Here is an 18,313-nt window from a genome sequence, read left to right on the forward strand (position 1 = left end):
AGTCACAATCATCAAAATTATAACAAAGGCTTGAAATATCTCACTTTGTATGTAATATATTAGTTTCACCTTTTAAGTTGACTTACTGAAATACCCGTATATACTCGAGTATAAATCGACCCGAATATAAGCCGAGGCACCTAATTTTACCACAAAAACCTGGGAAAACTTATTGACTCGAGTATAAGCCTAGGGTGGGAAATGCAGCTCTAGCCGTACATAGCCCTCATACTACCAGATATGGCCCCACGGTGCCAGATATGCCCTCATAGTGCCAGATATGCCCTCACAGTGCCAGATATGCCCTCATACTGCCAGATATGCCCCCACAGTGCCAGATATGCCCTCACACTGCCAGATATGCCCCCACAGTGCCAGATATGCCCTCACACTGCCAGATATGCCCCCACAGTGCCAGTTATGCCCTCATACTGCCAGATATTCCCCCACAGTGCCAGATATTACCTCATAGTGCCAGATATGCCCCCACAGTGCAAGATATTCCCCCACAGTGCCAGATATGCCCTCATACTGCCAGATATTCCCCCACAGTGCCAGATATGCCCTCATAGTGCCAGATATGCCCCCACAGTGCAAGATATTCCCCCACGGTGCCAGATATGCCCTCATAGTGGCAGATATGCCCTCATAGTGCCAGATATGCCCCCACAGTGCCAGATATGCCCTCATACTGCCAGATATGCCCCCACAGTGCCAGATATGCCCTCACACTGCCAGATATGCCCCCACAGTGCCAGATATGCCCTCATACTGCCAGATATTCCCCCACAGTGCCAGATATGCCCCCACAGTGCAAGATATTCCCCCAGGGTGCCAGATATGCCCTCATATTGGCAGATATGCCCTCATAGTGCCAGATATGCCCTCACAGTGCCAGATATGCCCTCATACTGCCAGATATGCCCCCACAGTGCCAGATATGCCCTCATACTGCCAGATATTCCCCCACAGTGCCAGATATGCCCTCATCGTGCCAGATATGCCCCCACAGTGCCAGATATTCCCCCACGGTGCCAGATATGCCCTCATAGTGCCAGATATGCCCTCTAACTGCCAGATATGCCCCCTCAGTGCCACATATGCCCCCCCCCAAATGCCAAATATGCTCCCCCAGTGCCAGGTACAACTTACCCTCCCCGCTCCCCCACTGTTTTCTGAAGGAGGGTCACGGAGGGCACAGCACGCGCCTCTCCTGTGTCCCTCCTGCGTCTCCGGCGGGTCTGTTAAATGAAGTGCTGGTTCGTGAGCCAATCAGAGCTCACGAACGGGTACGTCATTTAATAGACCCGCCGGAGACGCAGGAGGGACACAGGAGAGGCGCGCGCTGTGCCCTCTGTGTTCCTCCTTCCCAGGCACTGACTCCAAGTATAAGCAGAGGGGGCTTTTTTAGCATAAAAAAAGTGCTGAAAAAGTCGGCTTATACTCGAGTATATACGGTAAATGAACTTTTGCACGATATTCTAATTTTCTGAGTTTCACCTGTACATCTTACCGTGTGTATGCATTATTTCATTTGTTCAGGAGCTCAGGGAAATAGTGTAGGATATCCTAACGTAGCCAAAGTCTTACCATGTGTACCCAGCTTTACATTTGATTTAGTTGAGATTGTTGGGGTCTATTTGAAAACAATCACAATATTTTCAGCCATTGTTGAGATTATTATTAATTTTATTAAAAATTCCTGCAGGGCAGCGGTTGTGTCAACACATCCAAAAAGACTGTCCTGTTCAATACATACCCTATCTCTGCACAGCAAAACTGCAACTGGCTGTGATCGCATGCAAGCAGCCGCCCAGCACAGGGCAAGGCCACCCAGCTTGCAAATACCCGGACTGCCCTACGATTACATTTGTGTGTGCATGCGCAGGACGAGTATGTGTATGCGTATGTATGCGCTGCACGAGCGCACTGGGCATTAATAGTTCAGTATGCGATCACGGTCACAGATGGGAGCTCTATGAGCATGGGACCATCCCCAGCCTCCATCTGATTTAAATATCATAACGGCTCACAGCATTTTTTTCTGAATGCAAGCTGCGCTATAGTAGGTGGTAACGATGCATTGGAAAATCTTTTATCATTGTCCACCAGTGGTAGCAAATGCAATGAGGATATGTTATTCTGGGGGATTACCTCTAGGCCTGAGTCTTTGATTCCTCCCAAGTTGTACATGTTAGCGGATGGACTAATCAGCCTAATTCAGGACCGTTGACAGACATGCAGTAGTGATTATTACAACACTTAGCAGTCTGTAGCCTTTGGTTTCACTAGTACTGTTCCATGTCTCCTCATGACTCTGAGGTTATCAGGGCAGATGCCACTGAACCTGGTCTGTCTGTCTGGACGTGACAAGCTCTTTAAAAAAAAAAATGGTTGGATAGCGCCCCCCAATCTCCCGACCCGTCATGGGAGATTGGCTGCGCATAATAAAATGAACCGCCCCCCTAGAGTGGGGGCCTGTTGAATTGTGTGGGGCAGCAGCAAGTTTCATAAAGTCAGAACTGCAAAGCTAAAAGCTCGACCCCTAGATGAATTCCAGGAATGGCCACATTGAGGTGCAATGCCTTTATTGTGCATTGCTATGGCGGCCAATTCAGAATCGGTTCAAACAGGAATTTTTCCCCAGATATATTGTGAAAATACGTTTGTGTCCAATTTTGACTAAGGTACTGCTCAGTGGCAGTGTGCATAACACGTTAGAGTAGAAAGGTAACGCAACATACACAGTACCTCAATCATTCCCTAGAGCTAGTTTTCCATTTACTTTATTTTACCCATTTTGTGACACTAACCGAAACATAACCGTATTCCTAAAATAAGTTAACATTTGTTATGTGGGTACTGCACTTACCCTTTGTTATTGTACCTTTTGTTTATGTGCCCTCAAAAAATTAAAATAAATAAAAAAAAGTGTTTAAAAAAAAAAATGTATAGGTATGTATTACTACAGTATGCAGTGTTTCTGCGGTGTTCCCGACCAGGCACAGATAGAAAGGGGGGCGACCGCCCCCCCCTAGCAAACTCCGGCCGACAGGCAGACAAACTGTCAGTGAAGTCCTGCTCCCTCCTCCCTTCCTGGCTCAGCTGGCTGTCAGCTATTGTCAGTGTGGAGCCGAGCGAGCCTAGCTCCCAACAGTGCTGATAAGAGGAGGTCCAGGAAGGGGCTGGGGGCGTGGCTTCAGTTACATGACAGGCCTGTGGGCTAATAGAAACAGTATAGTGTTGGGAGGGTGGAACCTGTTCTGTGTACTCTGTGTGCACAGGAAGAGGAAGCATAAAGGAACTGTGCGTTCCATTTCTTTCTGTCCTGTGTTCCACTTTACTTTGCTGCACAGTGTGAGAGCACACTGCATTCCTGCACCCAGAGACCAGCCAGAGGGACTATCCTGCCAGTCAGCCACAGGGGCCAGCGTGTTGAAGAGGGACTATCCTGCCAGTCAGCCACAGGGACCAGCCTGTTGCAGAGGGGCCATACAACCGGTAAGAGATTCTATTGCTAAATTCCCTAGGCAGGGCATTACAGGTTTAGTCTCCCATATGTACAATACAATAAAGGGTGTCTGTAATACAGTAGGTTTTAAAATATACCTTGTATTTCATAATATTAAAAATGACATATCATGTCCCATACTAAAACTATAGAGACGTGTGTAAAAGTGCAGAAAGTGTGTATAAAAATACTATACAAAAAACCTGTGTGTGCTAATTTGTCCTATTTGGTTAGTTTCTCATAAATAACACCGTACACATTCTGTGAGGTATCAACTTGGAATTATCTTCACCGTATAATTAACCACCTACAAGGTGGCCCCGCTGTAGTCTTACAAATGAGTATTAGTTACAACTGTCTTCAAGTTCCTGTATAGCATTGGTCCTATAATATGCATCAAATAGTTTATATATCACTGGGAGAGATCCAGCGCTACTGCATATGTAGGTTGTTCATAAATAGGCCACTTCGGATACAGCAGATGTCATATCTCACAGCATACTTCTTATTAGGCTCATTCAAATGTACCCAAAATGGATGGGATAAGCAAATATAGGGGGTCATTCCGACCTGATCGTAGCTGTGCTAAATTTAGCACAGCTACGATTATCCACACTGACATGCGGGGGGACGCCAAGCACAGGTTCTAGCCCGCCCCGCATGTCAGCCCCTGCCCCGTCGTAGAAGTACAAAAGCGCTTTTGTACTTCAGGAGTTGCTCCCGGCCAGCGCAGCTTTTGTGTACTACTCGTCGCTGCGGCTGCGTGTGACGTCACGCATCCGCTGTGGACCGACCCCCACACGGTCCAGCCATGCCTGCGTTGGACGGACTGCGCCTATAAACCGGCGGCCAAACGCCGCTGTGCTGTCCCCTCCCGGCCAGCGAACGCCTCTGTCTGTCAATCAGGCAGAGTCGATCGCTAGGCAACGGCAGCCGTCGCCTGTCAGCCATGCGCCGGCGCACTGTGGCGCCAGCGCATGTGCACTTCTGACCTGATCGCTACGCTGCGATGAACAGCAGCGTGCGATCAGGTCAGAATGACCCCCCATAGTGAAGTACTGTTTAATAATTTTAAAATTTCACATGACAAACATATAAACTCCACACAGATCACATGTATTTCCAGTCCCACCCCCCCATAGCAACACGACCCGCCAAATTGCTGGGTTGGGAAAGGCAGCCTCTAGGGTCCAATGCCGGATCCCATTTGAGAAGGACCCGTTTCCAATTCCTGGGTGGGATCCGGCATTGGAGATAATAGGTGGGTGTAGTATATTTTGCCGGCGGTCGGGTTACCGGCACCCAGCATACAGGCGCCGGGATCCCGACCGCAGGCATGCCGACAGCTGGGCGAGCGCAAATGAGCCCCTTGCGGGCATGGTGGTGCGCATCCAGGGGGGTCGCGGACCCCCAAGAGGGAGAATAGTTGTCGGTATGCCGGGTGTCGGGATTCCGGCGCAGGTATACTGAACAGCCGGCACACTGAATACCACCCATAAGGGGTAATAGTATGCCACTTGTTACCATTTGTATCAATAAATGTTGGTAGTATCCCAAAGATCTCTGATTGATACAATTATTCTAAGTAATTATAGTTATCACATTTATACCATTTATCATCTCAATATAAGGTGCTTATATAGAGTCCGTCAATCATCAAGGATTATAATACTGTATTTCATAACAATGTCAACATATCATAAACCTTGATTGACTGACTCTATTTCAGCACCTCATATTAAGATGAGAAATAGATGAGAATAATTACTCCAGACATTTGTTTTCATTTAATATATTATTTTGCTATACCCTAATATTAGGGGATTACAACTTTTTATACTGTAGGTATCACAACTGTACGTTATGTGTCATAAATTATGATGAACATAGCTTTGGATAGATGTAATATTGAGGAACTTTGATTTGATGTGTTGTGGAAGTGATTATTATACCAAACACCCACTAACAAATCCTTTGCCTGCTTGGCTGGCAATATATCCCTACCAGCTATTAGGGTGTCATTTATAATCAAGGGATCTCTCCCACTGATATATAAACTGTTTGATACACATTATAGGACCAATATTATACAGAGACTTGAAGACAGTGGTAACCACTACTTATTTGTGAGACTACAGCAGGGCCACCTTGTACAGTAGGTGGTTAATTGGGAAGCAGTCACTTTCCCGGCAAATGGGATCCCGGCAATCAGGATACAGACGCCGGAATCCCGACAGCCAGCAGACGGAATCCCAAACGGGGACCATAATTCCTACTCGGGGGGGGGGGCAGAATATAATAGTATGGCGAGCAAAGATCGCCACCAGGCCTGGAACGTGGTGAGGGCAGCGAGCGCTCAAGGGGACACGCTGCTGTCGCCACTGGGACTCTGGCGTCGGTCTCCTGATCGTCAGGATCCTATACTGAACCCGGTTAATATATAATTGTGAATACAATTCCAAGTTGATACCTCATAGAATGTGTACGTTGTTATTTATGAGAAACTAACCAAATAGACAACAAATAAACACAGTTTTTTTTGGTATAGTATTTTTATACACACTTTCTTTGTGTACTTTTACACGCATCTGTCTATAATTTTAATATTTCACTGACAAGGACGTGATATGTCATTTTTAATATTGTTAAATAAAAGGTATGTTTTAAAACTTATAAGTGCACCTATTACAGACAGCTTTTGTTCTTTTGTGTTGTACATTACCTAAACCAGTATCTAAGGTAGCACCCCATTTTGATACACCTATGTTGTTAACAATTATGAATATAGGGGTACATATATGGTTATACTGTAAGGACTTATTGAAGTCCACTCTATGCATAAGAATATTCTGCAATTATACCTGTGCGATAGGACTCTCTCACATTTCTGAGTCTCCTATATCCAAAATGCTTGGGACCAGTAGTATTTTGGATATCGGATTTTTATATATTTCGGAATACTTGCATACCATAATGACAGATCTTTGGGATGGGACACAAGTCTAAACACTGAATGCATTTGTTTCATATGAACCTTATACACACGGGGGGAAGGTGGGTATCCAAATAGCCCCAAAAATATTGCGCTGGCAAAAACAGCTGGGATTTAGTAATTTTTTTAAAATCTTTTCACTGATTTTTCTCTAACGTCCTAGTGGATGCTGGGGACTCCGTCAGGACCATGGGGATTAGCGGCTCCGCAGGAGACAGGGCACAAAAAGTAAGCTTTTAGGATCACATGGTGTGTACTGGCTCCTCCCCCTATGACCCTCCTCCAAGCCTCAGTTAGGTTTTTGTGCCCGTCCGAGCAGGGTGCAATCTAGGTGGCTCTCTTAAAGAGTTGCTTAGAAAAAGTTTTTAGGTTCTTTATTTTCAGTGAGTCCTGCTGGCAACAGGCTCACTGCTACGAGGGACTTAGGGGAGAGAAGTGAACTCACCTGCGTGCAGGATGGATTGGCTTCTTAGGCTACTGGACACCATTAGCTCCAGAGGGAGTCGGAACACAGGTCTCGCCCTGGGGTTCGTCCCGGAGCCGCGCCGCCGACCCCCCTTGCAGATGCTGAAGATTGAAGAGGTCCGGAACCAGGCGGCAGAAGACTTTCAGTCTTCATCAGGTAGCGCACAGCACTGCAGCTGTGCGCCATTGTTGTCAGCACACTTCACACAGCGGTCACGGAGGGTGCAGGGCGCGGGGGGGGGCGCCCTGGGCAGCAATGTATAATACCTGTATGGCGAAAAATACATCACATATAGCCCTTGAGGCTATATGGATGTATTTAACCCCTGCCAGATATCACAAACTCCGGAGAAGAAGCCCGCCGAAAAGGGGGCGGGGCCTATTCTCCTCAGCACACAGCGCCATTTTCCCTCACAGAAATGCTGGTGGGAAGGCTCCCATGCTCTCCCCTGCACTGCACTACAGAAACAGGGTTAAAACAGAGAGGGGGGGCACTGATTTGGCGATATGAATATATATTAAATGCTATAAGGGAGGAACACTTATATAAAGGTTGTCCCTGTATAATTATAGCGTTTTGGTGTGTGCTGGCAAACTCTCCCTCTGTCTCCCCAAAGGGCTAGTGGGTCCTGTCCTCTATCAGAGCATTCCCTATGTGTGTGCTGTATGTCGGTACGTGTGTGTCGACATGTATGAGGAAAATGTTGGTGAGGAGGCGGAGCAAATTGCCTGTAATGGTGATGTCACTCTCTAGGGAGTCGACACCGGAATGGATGGCTTATTTATGGAATTACGTGATAATGTCAACACGCTGCAAGCCGGTTGACGACATGAGACGGCCGGCGATCAAATTAGTACCTGTCCAGGCGTCTCAAACACCGTCAGGGGCTGTAAAACGCCCATTTACCTCAGTCGGTCGACACAGACCCAGACACGGACACTGATTTCAGTGTCGACGGTGAAGAAACAAACGTATTTTCCTTTAGGGCCACACGTTAAGGGCAATGAAGGAGGTGTTACATATTTCTGATACTACAAGTACCACAAAAAAGGGTATTATGTGGGATGTGAAAAAACTACCTGTAGTTTTTCCTGAATCAGATAAATTAAATGAAGTGTGTGATGATGCGTGGGTTTCCCCCGATAGAAAATTATTGGCGGTATACCCTTTCCCGCCAGAAGTTAGGGCGCGTTGGGAAACACCCCTTAGGGTGGATAAGGCGCTCACATGCTTATCAGAACAAGTGGCGGTACCATCTACAGATAGGGCCGTACTTAAGGAGCCAGCTGATAGGAGGCTGGAAAATATCCTAAAAAGTATACACACACATGCTGGTGTTATACTGCGACCAGCGATCGCCTCAGCCTGGATGTGCAGAGCTGAGGTGGCTTGGTCGGATTCCCTGACTAAAAATGTTGATACCCTTGACAGGGACAGTATTTTATTGACTATAGAGCATTTAAAGGATGCATTTCTATATATGCGAGATGCGCAGAGGGATATTTGCACTCTGGCATCAAGAGTAAATGCGATGTCCATATCTGCAAGAAGATGTTTATGGACACGACAGTGGTCAGGTGATGCAGATTCCAAACGGCACAAAGATGTATTGCCGTATAAAGGGGAGGAGTTATTTGGGGTCGGTCCATGGGACCTGGTGGCCACGGCAACTGCTGGAAAATCCACCGTTTTTTACCCTAAGTCACATCTCTGCAGAAAAAGACACCGTCTTTTCAGCCTCAGTCCTTTCGTCCCTATAAGAGTCATATCTGCCCAGGGATAGAGGAAAGGGAAGAAGACTGCAGCAGGCAGCCCATTCCCAGGAACAGAAGCCCTCCACCGCTTCTACCAAGTTCTCAGCATGACGCTAGGACCGTACAGGACCCCTGGATCCTACAAGTAGTATCCAAGGGGTACAGATTGGAATGTCGAGACGTTTCCCCCTCGCAGGTTCCTGTAGTCTGCTGTACCAATGTCTCCCTCCGACAGGGAGGCAGTATTGAAAACAATTCACAAGCTGTATTCCCAGCAGGTGATAATAAAATTACCCCTCCTACAACAGGGAAAGGGGTATTATTCCACACTATATTGTGGTACTGAAGCCAGAAGGCTAGGTGAGACCTATTCTAAATCTGAAATATTTGAACACTTACAAAGGTTCAAATCCAGATGGAGTCACTCAGAGCAGTGATAGCGAACCGGGAAGAAGGGGACTATATGGTGTCCCGGGACATCAGGGATGCTTACCTCCATGTCCCAAAATTTGCCTTTCTCACCAAGGGTATCTCAGGTTCGTGGTACAGAACTGTCACTATCAGTTTCAGACGATGCCGTTGGATTGTCCAAGGCACCCCGGGTCCTTACCAAGGTAATGACCGAAATGAGGATTCGTCTTCAAAGAAAATGGACGACCTCCTGATAAGAACAAGGTCCAGAGAACAGTTGGAGGTCGGAGTAGCACTATCTCAAGTAGTTCTACGACAACACGGGTGGATTCTAAATATTCCAAAACCGCAGTTGTTCCGACGACACGTCTGCTGGTCCTAGGGATGATTCTGGACACAGTCCAGAAAAAGGTGTTTCTCCCAGAGGAGAAAGCCAGGGAGTTATCCGAGCTAATCGGGATCCTCCTAAAACCAGGAAAAGTGTCAGTGCATCATTGCACAAGAGTCCTGGTAAAAATGGTGGCTTATTACGAAGCGATTCCATTCGGCAGATTTCACGCAAGAACTCTTCAGTGGGATCTGCTGGACAAATGGTCCGGATCGCATCTTCAGATGCATCAGCGGATAACCCTATATCCAAGGACAAGGGTGTCTCTCCTGTGGTGATTACTGAGTGCTCATCTTCTAGAGGGCCGTAGATTCGGCATTCAGGATTGGATGCTGGTGACCACGGAGGCCAGCCTGAGAGGCTGGGGAGCAGTCACACAGGGAAAAAATTTCCAGGGAGTGTGATCAAGTCTGGAGAATTCTCTCCACATAAATATACTGGAGCTAAGAGCAAATTTATAATGCTCTAAACTTAGCAAGACCTCTGCTTCAAGGTCCGCCGGTATTGATCCAGTGGGATAACATCACGGCAGTCGCCCACGTAAACAGAAAGGGCGGCACAAGAAGCAGGAGGGCAGTGGCAAAACTGCAAGGATTTTTCGCTAGGCGGAAAATCATGTGATAGCACTGTCAGCAGTGTTCATTCCGGGAGTGGACGACTGGGAAGCAGACTTCCTCAGCAGGCACGACCTCCACCCGGGAGAGTGGGAACTTCATAGGGAAGTTTTCCGCATGATTGTGAACCGTTGGGAAAGACCAAAGGTGGACATGATGGCGTCCCGCCCGAACAAAAAACGGGACAGGTATTGCGCCAGGTCACGAGACCTTCAGGCGATAGCTGTGGATGTCCTGGTAACACCGTGGGTGTAACAGTCGGTGTATGTGTTCCCTCCTCTGCTTCTCATAACCAAGGTATTGAGAATTATAAGACGTAGAGGAGTAAGAACTATACTCGTGGCTCCGGATTGGCCAAGAGGGACTTGGTACCCGGAACTTCAAGAGATGCTCACAGAGGACTAATGGCCTCAGGAGCTAAGAAGGGACTTGCTTCAGCAAGTACCATGTCTGTTCCAAGACTTACCGCGGCTGCGTTTGACGGCATGGCGGTTGAACGCCGGATTCTAAGGGAAAAGGCATTCCGGAAGAGGTCATACCTACCCTGGTCAAAGCCAGGAAGGAGGTGACCGCACAACGTTATCACCACATGTGGTGAAAATATGTTGCGTGGGTGAGGCCAGGAAGGCCCCACGAAGAAATTTCAACTAGGTCGATTTCTGCACTTCCTGAAAACCGGAGTGTCTATGAGCCTCAAATTGGGGTCCATTAAGGTTCAAGTTTCGGCCCTGTAGATTTTCTTCCAGAAAGAATTGGCTTCAGTTCCTGAAGTCCAGACATTTGTCAAGGAAGTATTGCATATACAGCCCCTTTTGTGCCTCCAGTGGCACCGTGGGATCTCAAAGTAGTGTTGGGATTCCTCAAATCATATTGGTTTGAACCGCTCAAATCTGTGGATTTGAAATATCTCACATGGAAAGTGACCATGCTGTTGGCCCTGGCCTCGGCCAGGCGATTGTCAGAATTGGCGGCTTTGTCTTACAAAAGCCCATATTTGATTTTCCATTCGGACGGGGCAGAACTGGGACTCGTCCCCAGTTTCTTCCTAAGGTGGTGTCAGCGTTTCACCTGAAACAACCTATTGTGGTGCCTGCGGCTACTAGGGACTTGGAGGACTCCAAGTTGCTAGACGTTGTCAGGGCCCTGAAAATATATATATATATATATATATATATATATATATAATTCCAGGACGGCTGGAGTCAGAAAGTCTGACTTGCTGTTTATATTGTATGCACCCAAAAAGCTGGGTGCTCCTGCTTCTAAGCAGACTATTGCTCGTTGGATTTGTAGTACAATTCAACTTGCACATTCTGTGGCAGGCCTGCCACAGCCAAAATCTGTAAATGCCCATTCCACAAGTAAGGTGGGCTCATCTTGGGCGGCTGCCCGAGGGGTCTCGGCTTTACAACTTTGCCGAGCAGCTACGTGGTCAGGCGGGAACACGTTTGTAAAATTCTACAAATTTGATACCCTGGCTGAGGAGGACCTGGAGTTCTCTCATTCGGTGCTGCAGAGTCATCCGCACTCTCCCGCCCGTTTGGGAGCTTTGGTATAATCCCCATGGTCCTGACGGAGTCCCCAGCATCCACTAGGACATTAGAGAAAATAAGATTTTACTTACCGATAAATCTATTTCTCATAGTCCGTAGTGGATGCTGGGCGCCCATCCCAAGTGCGGATTGTCTGCATTACTTGTACATAATTATTGTTACAAAAATCGGGTTATTATTGTTGTGGGCCATCTTTTCAGAGGCTCCTTCGTTGTTATCATACTGTTAACTGGGTTCAAATCACAGGTTGTACGGTGTGATTGGTGTGGCTGGTATGAGTCTTACCCGGGATTCAAGATCCTTCCTTATTGTGTACGCTCGTCCGGGCACAGTACCTAACTGAGGCTTGGAGGAGGGTCATAGGGGGAGGAGCCAGTACACACCATGTGATCCTAAAAGCTTACTTTTTGTGCCCTGTCTCCTGCGGAGCCGCTAATCCCCATGGTCCTGACGGAGTCCCCAGCATCCACTACGGACTATGAGAAATAGATTTATCGGTAAGTAAAATCTTATTTTTTTTTGCATCTATCCTATTGTAATGTGCAAAAACCTCCCGTTTTTTATGCAAAAATACATAGGGTCCATGTAAAGCCACAGACCTATGTATTTTTGCATCCGCGATCGCTGGAAAAAAGCCCACCTATCAGGGATTTGGCTTTGCCTTCCTGAGGCAGGTGAAACCAAACCCCTGATAAATGCTGGCATCAGGGCTCATTGGATAGCACCTGGTGATATAAATACTGGCAGAAAATTACTACAGGTAATTGGATACCCCCCTATAGACTGAAGGTGATTTTATACAATAGTTTTAAAGGGGGGTACTCTCGGAGAGATACATGCTTAAAATCTAAGCAATCTGACTAGATTGCTTAGATTTTAAGCATGGATCACTCGTGTGTATGCGCATCGCTATCGCTGGTGCTAGATTGGCCTGCCGTTCAGGCCAATCTAGCACGTTGCTCATTTCACCCGCTGGGTGAAATGAGCGCCCCCCCGTCTCCCACCGCACGCTCAGCACACATCGCGCTGTGCTGAGCGGCGGGAGAGATTTGTGCTGAGCGGTTCGCTCAGCACACATCTCTAACGTGTATAGCACCAGCCAATCAGCTCCAATATGTAAATTAATAGTTAACAGCTGATTGGCTGTTCCATTTATCACCTTGTACTTATCACTGGTTTATCACTTCCTTATGCCTTTTCCAGGTTAATACATCTGCCCCAATGGCTGTTAAGTAGTTTAGTGTCTGTTCACTACAGCAAGAGTCTAATGAATTGGTGTTCATACATATTGGTCCATTTCTCTGTCCAGACGTGTGTATTTTCGGACACGTTTGTTCGCCAAGACACGTGTGTATTTTCAGACATGTTTGTTCGCCAAGACACGTGTGTATTTTCAGACACGTTTGTTCGCCAAGACACGTGTGTATTTTCAGACACGTTTGTTCGCCAAGACACGTGTGTATTTTCAGACACGTTTGTTTACGAAGACACGTGTGTATTTTCAGACACGTTTGTTCACCAAGACACGTGTGTATTTTCAGACACGTTTGTTCGCCAAGACACGTCTGTATTTCCAGACACGTTTGTTCGCAAACACACGTCTGTATTTTCAGACAAGTCCGTCCACCTTCCCGTATGTCCATTGTAGTAATCCACTTGTCCATTTTTATTTTTTGTTGTGCCATAAGATTACAAGCCAGGAAATGAAGCGCAGACAGCAAACTATAGATTTATTCATAGCAAAGAAGAAAAGAGTGGAAGATGAAGACTACAGTAAGGTGGAAAAAAACGAATGAATTGAGAAAAGGTGAATATGCTGAAGATTGTGTGAATACGATGCAAGATTGTGGCAGTATGCTAAAAAATTATATTGGAAACTACATTGACTCCATTTTTACTCTCAATGACCATTTGAAATGTGAGCTACTGCAAAGACCATGGAAGCCTTCACTTGGATACAAGCTACCATTTTCAATGCATAATAAGAAAGGGAAGGAGGAAAAAAGGTTTCTAAAGCAATCTCATCTGGACAGTTTTCCGTGGTTGGTGTACTCCGATGCTAAAAAAGGAGTCTTCTGCAAATATTGTGCCCTATTTGTTACGGCAGCAATGGGGGGCTCCCACAATCACGTTCCTCTTTAGAAGCTTGTAAAAAAGCCCCTGAATGTTTTTGCAAAGCTGCTAGGCAAAGATGGATACCTATGCACTCATGAGAAGCAACAATACCACAGGGATTCTGTGCAAGCAGCAAAATGAAGGCCATTTATGCACCAGAGAAGAATATTATGAACAGGATTAGTTCACAGCGACTACAGCAGGTCCAAGAGAACAGACAAAGATTAAAGCCTATAGTTGAAACCATTAAATTCCCTGCGAGGGAATAGGGATGATGGAGAGCTGTTTAAAGAAGCAGACGTAGAGCCGCTGATAAATGAAGGAACTTTTAGAGAGTTGCTGCGGTTTAAAGTTAACAGTGGGGATACTGCTCTGGCAAATCACCTTGAGAACTTACGTGCAAATGCAACGTATATCAGTAAAACTACTCAAAACCAGCTGACTGTTGTGCGGAAGAAATTAGAAGTGTCATTGTGGAGCGTGTGAAGGAGGCAAAATATTACTGTGTGATATTTGACAAAACTACAGAGATTTCCCATAGTTTTCAGTTGAGTCTCTGCTTGAGTTAAGAACCAAAGATACGAAGATTTCATTGCATTTGAAAATGTTCATGAGGCTTGTTTCAAGGACTCCTCACCATCTGTTAAGCCTAAAGTGAGTGGCAAAGTTTTGGGGCAGCTAGTGATCAGGTAAATTGAAAAGTTAAATTTAGATTTACTGAACTGTGTTGGGATTGGTACCGATGGTTGTTCCCTGATGATCTCAGAGCAGTTAGGTGCTGTTGCAGAGATACGAAAGGAGGCTAAATATGCCACTAGATGCCCTTGCTTTAATCACACACTAAACTTGTCAATGTCCAAGACTTCAAAGGTTCAGGGTATACGCAACTGTATCGGCATCATCAAGGAAGTTGTGTGTTTCTTTAACGCTTCAGCTAAGTGGAACCATGTTCTTATGAATGTTGTGGATGCACAATTTAAAGGGTATGTGCGAAACGCGCTGGGTAGAAAGAAATGAATGCTTGATCCAGTTTCTTGCCCGATTAGAAAATATTGTTCAGGCACTTGAATACATATCTCAATGGACAGAACAAGCATCATCTGATAAAGCCCAGACCATGTTAAGTGCCATACAAAATGTTGAGTTTGTAGTGGCATTGCACTGCCAGCTCTCAATATTTACAATGTGTCTACCACTTAGTAGGCTGTTCCAGAAGAAAACTGTAGATTTGACTGGCACTGCTACCCTTGTCACTGATCTTCTGTCAGCTTTGAATAAACAGCGTAGAAATTGCAGTGAAGAATTTTCAAATATATTTTCAAAAGCATCTCAGGTTTTGTCAAACTTAGATGTTTCAATAGAACTACCACGAATAACCAAGAAAAATCAAATGCATAGAGCAAATATTCCATTTTCAACACCAGAAGATTACTATAGGAGGGCAATCTATATTCCTTTGCTGGATTCCGTAATAGGTGCTGTACAAACCAGGTTTTCTGCTGAAACGTTGTCATCTTGTGAGCTGACTTGCTTGCTGCCAAGAAACATCTTGCATTTGAACACTGAGTCACTGACATTAAAAGTAAGGGCATTTTGCAATACTTATGGAGATCTAATAAGTCCTAAACCTGGGCTGGAATGGACACTACTATCAGAGGTTCACCTCTGGAAAGAGAGGTGGGTACGGTCGGCTGACTGCATAACTCTCCCAGAGTCTGTGGAAGAAGCTCTGCAGGCCTGTGATGAAGATATTTTTTCATTAGTGAACTCCCTTCTGAAAATTCTTTTAACCTTGCCCATCAGCGTTGCATCAGCTGAAAGGAGCTTCTCTTCTTTACGATGTTTAAAAACGTGGTTGAGAAACCAAATGGGTCAGGAGAGGTTAACAAGTTTAGCTCTTCTACATACTCATCGGGAAATTGCAGTAGACCTGGATAGAGTGATTGATCGTTTTGCAAACACTGGAAATCGAAGAATGGATTTTGTTTTGTAAAAAGTTACTTGTGATTATTTATTACTTGTTGTTGTTGACTATTCTGTCTATTTCATTGTTGCTTTTATTGTTGTTATTTATAGCTATTAGTGTTTTGCCTAAAATAAAGCAAATAAACTTAAAATATATTTATTTGTGTGATGGAGGAATTGGGACTGGATAGGGGAGGACCCTCTTCCTACTTGTTACATTTAATCCTGTAATTCTGTTTCATAAATGATTGTAACATCATTGGCACCCTTAACTCATAGGATAATATAAATCTGACACTCCCTCTGTCCATGGCATTGGAATATATGTATGACCACCAAATACAAAGATAAATTTCACATAGAACAGAGAGTAATTTCCAGCTCACAGACCCACTCCGTCAATGTCGTCATTCACAAAAAGCCCTGCCCCATATATTCTCCAATCTAAAGTAGAAATTGTACCAGAAGTGGTTTTGTTATAGTCATTTGAACATTTGCAATTGTGCTTATAGGTTTACCTTTACTGTTTGTACTGGTTTGGTTTCATTGGCCCAAGTAAATTTTATGTTAGAAGGATATAGTCCAATGTATTGAGCTAGCAGGGAGATGATCAGAAAACACTAATTTGCTTATTTTCCAAGACCTCTTATTTATTTGTCACAAGGTCTCTTAGAGGATGGTGGGATATGACCCCGGCTCGGAGGGGTGCCGGCTCTCTGTTACTGAAGTAGCTACTGCTGGGTCTCTATCTGGACTGGTCACAAGAGCCTCTATTAGCCCTCTGGATGTCATTAAAATTCGATTTCAGGTATTTATTTTTTTGTAAACTTAGAGACTAATTCCAAATAATTGCTCTACTCTTACATTACTTAACTGCTCCTCTGTGACATCTAGGGAAGGTTTTTTTTTTCTTTTCTCTAACGTCCTAGTGGATGCTGGGGACTCCTTAAGGACCATGGGGAATAGACGGGCTCCGCAGGAGACTGGGCACTCTAAGAAAGAATTAGTCCTACTGGTGTGCACTGGCTCCTCCCTCTATGCCCCTCCTCCAGACCTCAGTTAGAATCTGTGCCCGGAAGGAGCTGGGTGCATTTTAGTGAGCTCTCCTGAGCTTGCTATTAAGAGAGTATTTTAGTTAGGTTTTTTTATTTTCAGAGAGCTTCTGCTGGCAACAGACTCTCTGCTACGTGGGACTGAGGGGAGAGAAGCAAACCTACTAACTGCGGCTAGGTTGCGCTTCTTAGGCTACTGGACACCATTAGCTCCAGAGGGTTCGAACACAGGATCTTAACCTTGGTCGTCCGTTCCCGGAGCCGCGCCGCCGTCCCCCTCGCAGAGCCAGAAGACTGAAGCCGGCGGATGAAGCAAGAAGACATCAAAATCGGCGGCAGAAGACTCCTGTCTTCACATGAGGTAGCGCACAGCACTGCAGCTGTGCGCCATTGCGCCACACTAACCCACACACTCCGGTCACTGTAGGGTGCAAGGCGCAGGGGGGGGCGCCCTGGGCAGCAATTTGAGTACCTCCTGGCAAAAGCAGCCTATATACAGCTGGGCACTGTATATATGCACGAGCCCCCGCCATTTTTTACACCAAATCGCGGGACAGAAGCCCGCCGCTGAGGGGGCGGGGCTTCTTCCTCAGCACTCACCAGCGCCATTTTCTCTCCACAGCTCCGCTGAGAGGAAGCTCCCCAGGCTCTCCCCTGCAGACTCATGGTAGAAAAAGGGTAAAAAGAGAGGGGGGGCACATAAATTTAGCGCAATAATCATATATACAGCAGCTACTGGGTAAACACTAAGTTACAGTGTGATTCCTGGGTCATATAGCGCTGGGGTGTGTGCTGGCATACTCTCTCTCTGTCTCTCCAAAAGGCCTTGTGGGGGTCCTGTCCTCATATAGAGCATCCCCTGTGTGTGTGGTGTATCGGTACGCTTGTGTCGATATGTTTGACGAGGAGGGCTATGTGGAGGCAGAGCAGGTGCAGATGAATGAGGTGTCCCCGCCGACGGCGCCGACACCTGATTGGATGGATATGTGGAAGGTGTTAAATGATAATGTAAACTCCTTGCATAAAAGGTTGGATAAAGCTGATGCCTTGGGACAGTCGGGGTCTCAGCCCATGCCTGATCCTACAGCGCAGAAGCCGTCAGGGTCTCAGAAGCGCCCACTATCCAAAATTGTTGACACAGATATCGACACGGATTCTGACTCCAGTGTCGATGGCGATGATGCAAAATTGCAGCCTAAAATGGCTAAAGCCATCCGCTACATGATTATAGCAATGAAGGATGTATTGCACATATCTGAGGTAAACCCTGTCCCTGACAAGAGGGTTTATATGTTTGGGGAGAAAAAGCAAGAGGTGACTTTTCCCCCTTCACATGAGTTAAATGAGTTATGTGAAAAAGCGTGGGATTCTCCTGATAGGAAAGTGCTAATTTCCAAAAGGTTACTTATGGCGTACCCTTTCCTGCCAACGGACAGGTTACGCTGGGAATCCTCCCCTAGGGTAGACAAAGCTTTGACACGCTTATCTAAGA

General features: G+C 46.0%; 1 protein-coding gene across 4 annotated transcripts in view; it reads left to right on the forward strand.

Annotated features, from left to right (window-relative positions):
- The first annotated feature begins 3,246 nt into the window (after nt 1-3,246).
- Nucleotides 3,247-18,313, forward strand: part of MIF4GD (MIF4G domain containing) — a 115,851-nt gene continuing 100,784 nt past the window's right edge. The window contains exons 1-2 of one of the 4 annotated variants that reach the window (XM_063960638.1): nt 3,247-3,501; nt 16,434-16,577. In XM_063960638.1, coding sequence (XP_063816708.1) covers nt 16,446-16,577 — 132 coding nt within the window. In that variant the 5' untranslated portion in view covers nt 3,247-3,501; nt 16,434-16,445. Of the gene's footprint in view, nt 3,502-16,410; nt 16,578-18,313 lie in introns of all 4 variants that reach the window. The other 3 variants (XM_063960637.1, XM_063960636.1, XM_063960635.1) reach the window with 3 other exon arrangements.

This window comes from Pseudophryne corroboree, chromosome 3 (assembly GCF_028390025.1).
Source record: "Pseudophryne corroboree isolate aPseCor3 chromosome 3, aPseCor3.hap2, whole genome shotgun sequence".
Lineage (NCBI taxonomy): Eukaryota > Metazoa > Chordata > Amphibia > Anura > Myobatrachidae > Pseudophryne > Pseudophryne corroboree.